The sequence below is a fragment of the Anopheles merus genome, unplaced genomic scaffold (assembly GCF_017562075.2).
Source record: "Anopheles merus strain MAF unplaced genomic scaffold, AmerM5.1 LNR4000410, whole genome shotgun sequence".
In the NCBI taxonomy this organism is placed as follows: Eukaryota; Metazoa; Arthropoda; class Insecta; order Diptera; family Culicidae; genus Anopheles; species Anopheles merus.
Genome location: NW_024427990.1, coordinates 34,836 through 42,837, shown reverse-complemented (window position 1 = coordinate 42,837; position 8,002 = coordinate 34,836). Strand labels below are relative to the sequence as shown.

General features: G+C 44.7%; 2 protein-coding genes and 1 pseudogene across 4 annotated transcripts; 1 reads left to right on the top strand and 2 right to left on the bottom strand.

Annotated features, from left to right (window-relative positions):
• Positions 1-321: 321 nt before the first annotated feature.
• LOC121602330 lies at positions 322-1,833 on the bottom strand (annotated as a pseudogene).
• Positions 1,834-2,575: 742 nt separating this feature from the next.
• On the bottom strand, positions 2,576-3,787 carry LOC121602329. Its single transcript, XM_041931105.1, has 3 exons — positions 3,706-3,787; positions 2,876-3,631; positions 2,576-2,811 (listed from the first exon to the last, which is right to left on the bottom strand). Exons 1-3 carry the CDS (start codon positions 3,764-3,766, stop codon positions 2,576-2,578), a joined length of 1,053 nt encoding a protein of 350 aa, XP_041787039.1. The 5' UTR covers positions 3,767-3,787.
• Positions 3,788-4,125: 338 nt separating this feature from the next.
• LOC121602325 (RNA-binding protein 25-like) lies at positions 4,126-7,975 on the top strand. Of its 3 annotated transcripts, none has more exons than XM_041931100.1 (7): positions 4,126-4,488; positions 4,748-4,904; positions 4,978-5,246; positions 5,325-6,299; positions 6,378-7,348; positions 7,433-7,806; positions 7,880-7,975. In XM_041931100.1, exons 2-7 carry the CDS (start codon positions 4,827-4,829, stop codon positions 7,970-7,972), a joined length of 2,760 nt encoding a protein of 919 aa, XP_041787034.1. In that variant the 5' UTR covers positions 4,126-4,488; positions 4,748-4,826; the 3' UTR covers positions 7,973-7,975. The 3 variants fall into 3 exon arrangements, with proteins under 3 accessions (XP_041787034.1, XP_041787033.1, XP_041787032.1); XM_041931099.1 differs by having other exon boundaries at positions 4,733-4,904; XM_041931098.1 differs by having other exon boundaries at positions 4,126-4,904.
• Positions 7,976-8,002: the final 27 nt, after the last annotated feature.

The window sequence follows — 8,002 nt, the reverse complement described above, 5'->3', positions numbered from 1 at the left end:
TTTAGTTTATCTAGCATAACTTACTTTTAGATAAATTTCATTTTATTTTAGTTTAAAGTAGCTTATTTTCAAACGAATTAAAACTTATGTTGTAGTCAAAGTTTTGTTATAGTTGTTTGGTATATGGCAGTGATCTCCAGCCTGTGGTTCGTGGCGTTAACAGACGTGGTCCGCAAAATAATTTATTTTTGGAAAAGAAAAGCTTATTACTACACATATCGTGCATTTTCCCCACAATTAGGATAAAATTTTTAACATGCATGTCTAGAATAAGATTTTAACATGTCTTTAATAAAAAAAACTTTTAACCTGGTAAAAAATGTATCCCTTCAATGAATGTGGGCCACAGCAAATGTATTTTCAAAGCCAAGTGGTCCACGATCCTAAAAAGGTTGGAGAGCACTGGGCTATGGTACAATATATGAAAACTGTTGATCAAATGTAAAATAGGTTTGGTATAATTGTTGCATTCTTTTTCATAATGAACCTACTTTTTTAAGTTACAGAAAGAAGATCTAAAGGCTTTATTGCTCTACGTCATTTTACTGTTCATCAATGTGCCTTGTAGCTGGATTATTTCAATACCGCAACCATACACAATTGCTTCATTATCTTCCTCTATGAACGATACTCCTTTTACGTCCGCAATGCATGTGTTGATTGTGCTTTCGACTACAAGCTTATCATAGCTAGAAAAACTGGTCACAAACAGCCGTTGATCAACACCAACGCTAATCATTTTATCGTTATCTAGCAACTTAATCCCGTAACTTGTGCCGTATGCATATACTGTTCACTTAAATGCTTCAGCACTCGTACCTGTAGCTTTTCATTCGATTTCTTCATTTCTAGTAACGATACCGTAACTGACTGATCATCGCCACCGGTGACAAACACGAGTTTTCCCGCACCAATTTGCTTTACATCGACTGCATTCACGCCACTGGTATGATGTCGATGTCGGAAGATGGGCTCCGTTGGGCAGGATGCATCCCAGAAGCATAAATATCCGTCCGTTGCCATTGTTATGAAAATTGACTTTTCATCAATATCAATGCTAATCATCTTTAAAATGCATCGTCCGTAAAATGTTTCACCAGTCAGGGACACTGAAAACTGACGATCGGTTGTAGAAAGCTGATATATTCGCACAAACCCATCAGAACAGCCAAACACGATTCGATCATTGGTAAGAAAGGCCGCGCACATAAACTTTGTTTCTGGATCGAAAGTGGACCGTCGATTCGTTTTCCATCGGCTGCGCTCCGAATCGGTGGCCAAAAGCATATATTCATACTCCTGTTTTATGCGAAAACTGTCCATATCAATACTGGTTAAGCATATCTGTGCCCTTCCGCCGGCTGAAATCATGAGCAGTGCACCGGTTTCAAGCCGTTTGACTAGAATCGTTTTTACGCTTGATATATGGCTAAACAGGTGCTTACGAGGCGCTTCCACTATTTGCCCATTGTCTAAAACGTTGATTCTTAGAATATTGTCCTCCCCTCCGGAAAGCAATAAATAAGAATTTCCATGCTTCGCTACCTGCAACACGTTACATGCCCGTGTGTGCCAGTTGAAGCGTGAGAGTGTCAGCCCACTGCCACCGTTGTTGCGTGGTGTAAAATGTACTTTTTTCAGTTTTTTATGCTGAATGAACACGAACGTGAAGATTGCCGCTGATGGTTCGTAAAAGAAATCCCAACACCGGTGTCCTCCGCCACAGTCAAACTGAACAAACGTCTCATTGGAATCATCCACCACGAGGAAGTGTGAATCGTTGAAGCCAAGGTAGAACGTTTTTGGGCCGCGTACTATTTGCGATCGATCCATCCGATGACCGATTTGCTGAACGTAAGGAGTTCCAATGTGCGTGTCCTACAATTCACAGCTAACTCACATATCCGGCCATCATGTCCAGTGGTTCTTAAGTTGTACACATCCGTTAATGGCAGGCAATTTTCCTCAACGATAATTGCAGTGATGCCTAGCTTTCCGTGCACATTCGTTAATTTGAATGCGGGTTCTACCTGGAGCTTATCAAAAAGGTACAAGTGTCCCGAACGATCGGCCATAAGCAACAATGATTCATTGAGTACCACAAAAGCAGTCAGCCATCGTTCAGATGAGTTAGGAATTATATGGCAGGATACAATGTCTGCCAATGTCTCATCGAACACAACGCATCGTCCGTTAGAATCGCAAACGGCCACTCTTTTCGACCGTGTACAGTAATTTAATGACCTTATGGAACTCTCTTTTACATCAACGCCGGCTTCATTTTCAAAAGATTTGTCGAAGGTTATGTTTTCGCTTCCTACGAGATGAGTGGGTTGGTCGTTGCCGATTTTGTAGATTTTCACACAGCAGCCACCAGCTAGATATAGATATGCTGCTCCAATTTCTATAATACTACATTTAAAATCATCCAGTCTTTCAAGCTGTTGTACAATCGTGCCACTACTATCCAAAATCATCACCTGATTGTGGTTCGTTATAGCTACCATGTATCCATTGTTTAAGAACTTAACTTTTGCCAAATGCTCGTTTCGTTGCAAATTGGGGCTGATGTCTGTTAAGGCATTTTGTGTTTACAAAGATCGTCCCCGTCGTCGATGGCATGACGTATGCAGTACTTATGTAAGTTTCCATTGCTCGCTGTTACAAAAATCGTGGCACTTGGGGGATCATAATCCATACTCCATAATGTGGGTCCTTCATCTAAGCGTTTCTTCAGCACCAGATCTCCATCAACAGTCCAAAGGCAAAGGTGTGAATCCTCCCCGATCGATGCAACCAGAGTTTGGTGTTCTAAAATTATGATTTCATTCATAAAAAAACAGTGAGCAATCATATCAACAGTGAAACAACTTACCTCCATTTATGATACGACATTGAAACACCCTAGCTGTGTGGGCGAAACAATATCTTTCCTCACGCAGTTCTATCGCCCGCGAGCAGCTATCCTTATTACCTGACAGTTTAACGTTCCAAAATTTAACCGATCGATCATCCGAGGTAGTTGTGAGCAAGCCTATATCAAAATTGCACGATATCGAGAAAATGACCCCGTTATGGGCAGAGACACTCGTTAACACTTTGCCCCGGTTTGGACCATCAACGGACCAGATCAGCAAAAGACCTAAGGCAGTGCCAGAAAGTATTATAACGTTCTCCCACTGTTGGCCAGTAATCGTGGAACAGTAGAGCGTAGAACCGTCCTCGCACGGACTTTTATCTACAACATCCCATTGCAAAAATCGATCGCTATCGCCGCGTTTCAATAACGCTGCTACTCCATGCGCGGTAACAATGCACAGCTCGGTAGAAGAGAGCAGTGAGATCCTGCTAATCCAGTCGTTTAACCGTCGTCGAATGAAAGGTACCGGATGGAGGTCTATTTCTTCCGGAATAACGAGCAGAGCACATTCAGAGAACGTAGGGGATTGGCAATCTAAAATGATACTGTACGTTGCACGACCAGCGTGAACTATCACGAGCCATTGTTCTTCCTTCATAACGCATGCCTCTATTCCATGAATTTTATCCACTAGCCTTGGCAATGGAGCGATCCTTCGTAGCGTCGATCCGTTTGATGAGCGGTACACGAGCAGCAACTGGTTTCCTATGCCTGTACAGTTCGTCCAACACAGAGATAAAATAAATAAGTAATTCTAAACCGTATGATTATTTGTTTGTTCGTACCTATGAGTAATTTCTGGCCACAAAGCACTCTAATGCAAGTTGCATCGGTAAGCACACGCATGATTCCGACCGGTAAAGAGAGGTTTTGATAAAAATTGTTTATTGTTTTTTCACTGCATGCTCGTGACAGGAAATCAACCAAATAAGCAGGTCATACAACGAGCAGCAACACTGACGATTGCTGACATAATATCCTTTTCCATATTTTTGCGCCTTGCTGCACTGGCGATGATAAATGAATTGTTTTTTCTTTTGTTTAATTTTTATTGTGTAAGTTTATTCAAGACAAACTTGGTGATAAGAAAAATGAATCATAAATCTTATTTAACGGCGAGTGCGCGATGTTTTAGGCCATCGCCACCAGTTCATGTGCAGTCATGTATGCGATGAAAAATCAGTTGTCAAAATGTGCTGCATGAACTAACCTGACAAACTTTCAGTAACGCGAAGTCCTCCTATCTTTTTTTGCACGCACGGGCCAGCAAATCTAAAAGAAATAATTCTTCAATTCCTGCTAAAACCGGCTCGCGTTTAGCTAGACTCGTGCGGTGAAGGTCGTCCCAGTCCTCCCAATTTGGGATTCACTGTAATGAACTGTTAAAGTTAGCAGCATTTGTGGAATTTGAAGAGCAAAATAAGAAGCAAAAAGGTTCTTCGTTTTCATCTTAGCGCGCCTCCGCGAGTCCGCAGGGCTGGGGTTACGTGCGTGTAGCTGTGTGCAGTGTGTGCATCTCGTTATCGAAGCAAGGAACCGGGGAGGGCTGGCCAGCGGAATCAAATTGTGTAGGTACCGCCATAGCAACTGTTTTGGGCTGCTGGTGGGTGTAAAGGCAACAGCATAAATCGATTGTTGACAAGCTGGATCATCCGCTTTCCTGAAGCTTCCGGAGCAAACCTTCTGGTGTGCAAACGACTGGCAGCTAACTTGATCAGAGTCGTCTTCACTTAGGTTACAAGCTGAACAACATCGATTCAAGCTATAGTTTTGTATAGGTTGCGTTCACTCCCCTTAATCAAAACACACAAGTGTGAATTATTTCAGCAAATTATTGTCAAAACGCTGTGTGGTTCAATTGATGCTGCTCTTTGGATAAGCAAGGGCACTTTGACAAATCAGCATCATGTCTTTCCATCCTCGTCCTCCGGGAACCACCATCGTTTCCCCTGGGATACCGTACATCGCTCCACCAATTGTACAGGTAAAAAATGATACATTAAAGCAGTCGATTAACAATACTATTCATCAGTGATAATATGAATACTAAATTACAGCAACCGATGATGCCTGCTATGAACCAGCCACCCCCGTCTAACCGAGGAGGGAGTTTCAGATCCGGGGCGACAATCGGGTCTCGTCCACAGATGTACAATAACAAACCACCACCCCAACCAGAACCCGTGTACGATGGTCCGATAGTGACCGTATTCGTAGGCAATATCAGCGAAAAGGTACCAGATCCCATGATAAAACAAATACTAGCAGCTTGCGGCACAGTGGTAAACTGGAAACGTGTATCAACCTTTGGATTCTGCGAATATGAGTAAGTATTCCAGACGATGGGCCAGTTGTTGATGAATGCTAATATTTCCTGATCTATGTTTCCAATCCTGTCCAACAGTCCTGCCGGGGGTGCACGTGCCGTGCGCTTGGTACACGACCTAGAGGTGGGAGGAAAAAAGCTGGTGGCCAAGGTGGATGCCAAGAATAAAGCGCTGCTTGATTCGTTCCGTGAGGATGAAAATAACGCTGAAACAACCAACGAAGTGTCGGAGAAGCGGGGCGATGATGATGCAATGGAAAGCATCAATCGCATACTGGAAGACTTCAAGGAAGAGCTGGCAGCGGCAGAGCAGCAACAGGAAGAAACTCAAGCCAAGCAGAAAAAGATGCTTCAAACGGTGGACATTGAAGACGGGAAGCGCGACATTATCAATAAAGAAATAGGCAAATTTCGCAAGTACACCGAAGAGGAGGAGCTGAAAAAAGAAAAAGAAAAGGAGCGCAAGAAGCGGGAGGAAAAGCGAACGGAGGAAAAACAACGACGTTCAGTATCACCCCGCAAGGACAAAAAACCTTCGAACTCGTCGAGACGGCGTAGCAGATCGAGATCCCGTGATCGTGAACGCGACCGTGAGCGGGAACGAGAGCAGCGTGAACGTGACAAGGAGCGTGAGCGTGAGCGCGAGCGAGAGCAGCGCGAACGGGAGCGCGAACGAGAACGTGAACGTGATTTAGAAAGGCAACGGGAACGGGAAAGGGAACGCGAACGGGAACGGGAACGAGAACGTGAACGTGAACGAGAGCGGGAAGATATCAAGGTGAACCGGAATCCTCGTGACATCCAGAAGGAGAAGGAAATAGAAGAGGAAGCTCGGGAACGGAAGAAAGCGGAGAAAAAGGCCCGTGATAAGGAGGCAGCGTACCAAGAACGGTTGCGCAACTGGGAGGCTCGTGAAAGGAGGAAGGCCAAGGATTACGAAAAGGAACGGGAGAAAGATCGATGCAAGGAAGAGGAACGTGAGCGGGAAGCGAAACGGCTGAAAGAGTTTCTTGAGGACTATGACGACGATCGTGATGATCCGAAGTACTATAAGTAAGTAATACTACAGACATATTTTGTTTTATGTTGCTTCTACTGACTTTTCACGTTTGATTTGTATTGCTTACCCAGGGGTCGTGAGCTACAGCGAAGACTTGCTGAACGAGTTCGTGAAGCAGACGCCGATTCCAAGGATCGCAACAAAGAACAGGAGGAGTTGGATGAATTGAAGAACAAAATATTCAGCGGAGAGTATGACAACCCGACGCTCGAGTTCGAGAAAGCCAAAAAGGAACGCGAGGATCTATACAAACCCAAGATTCTGATTGACGTAAATTTGGAACAATCGCAGCAGCGCGAACGGGAGCTGGAACGGGAGCGTATGCGGGAAATAGAGCGTCAGCGCGCGAAGGAACGCGAACGCATGAATAAAGAGCGCTACGTACTGGCACAAGCTTCGAGGGAACTTGCTTCGGTCGACGCTGAACCAATCGAATCGGACTCCAGTGGGCAGGATAACTTTAATTCACCTGCTGGAAGTGCTCTGCAGGCCGCGAATAGCAGTACTTCTAATGGGCCAGGTTCAGGCTCTGCCAGCATAATGGATGGAATGGCAAATAGCAATCATCACCACCATCACCACCATCATCCGCATCATCATCATCAGCACCACGGTCAACATAATGCAACGGAGCAACGCGTCGCGTCTGCTGGACAACATCCGCCTCATGCAGGTTCTGAAACGCGTGATTCGTTCGGACTGATGGGGCACGGTAGTGGAGGCACGGCTGCACACGGTGGTTCTGGAGGAATGCTGGATGATGATAGCTCTCGACACTCGATGCGATCGAACTCGCAGCACGGAATTCCCGAAAGTCCCGAAGCAAATAGTAACAGTGAGATGAACTCTATATCGGACAAATCGTCGCATCATCACCATCAGCAACTTCTGCCACAGCAATCAGCAGTAGGCCCAACGATCAGTCTAAATCTGAACGTGAATGCCAAAAAGAAAAAGCTTGAAATGAAGGACGTATTCAACAGCCTTGATGACGACACTGAGGAATCCAACGGACCGAAAAAACGAAAACTTGTACCATTAGGTAAGCACACGCTCCAAACTCACGATTGCCATAGCAACTTGTTATTGGTATTAATACTATCGTGTAATTTGTAACTTTCTACAGAGTACGAGGATGGACGGGGTCAAGCGGACACACCGATTGGAACGGCAAACAGTACACCGGCGGGTAGCGCGCCAAAATCATCGAAAGGCAAAAAAGATGATGCATCGAGCCGAGAAACTCAAAAATCGCAGGAAGAGAAGCGCAAAAATATTAAGAGTATTATCGACAAGATACCAACGGAGAAGAGCGATCTCTTTAATTATCCGCTCGATTGGAACGAAATCGATAGTACGATCGAGAAGAAGATTCGACCATGGATAAATAAAAAGATAATTGAGTATATAGGTGAACCGGAACCAACGCTGGTGGATTTCATCTGCTCCAAGGTGTTAGCCGGTAGCACTCCCCAGGGTATACTGGACGATGTTCAGATGGTAAGTAACACACGTTCGGAAGCAACATCGATCTATCATTTTCATTCTCCGTATTCTACTTTTTTGGTTACAGGTTCTCGACGAGGAGGCGGAGGTTTTCGTTGTGAAAATGTGGCGACTGCTGATCTATGAAGTGGAAGCAAAAAAAGTTGGTTTGGCGAAGTAGGCACTACCACCAAACACGCGCTAAGGGAAG

Excerpts from the sequence above, each read along its gene's own strand:
- LOC121602325 (XM_041931100.1), top strand. The coding sequence starts at position 4,827 with ATGTCTTTCCATCCTCGTCCTCCGGGAACCACCATCGTTTCCCCTGGG. Across the intron at positions 6,300-6,377 it reads GATGATCCGAAGTACTATAA|GGGTCGTGAGCTACAGCGAA; the intron begins GTAAGTAATACT and ends TTGCTTACCCAG. Across the intron at positions 7,349-7,432 it reads ACGAAAACTTGTACCATTAG|AGTACGAGGATGGACGGGGT; the intron begins GTAAGCACACGC and ends AACTTTCTACAG.
- LOC121602329 (XM_041931105.1), bottom strand. The coding sequence starts at position 3,766 with ATGCGTGTGCTTACCGATGCAACTTGCATTAGAGTGCTTTGTGGCCAG. Across the intron at positions 3,632-3,705 it reads TGGCCAGAAATTACTCATAG|GCATAGGAAACCAGTTGCTG; the intron begins GTACGAACAAAC and ends CGAACTGTACAG. Across the intron at positions 2,812-2,875 it reads ATGTCGTATCATAAATGGAG|AACACCAAACTCTGGTTGCA; the intron begins GTAAGTTGTTTC and ends TCATAATTTTAG.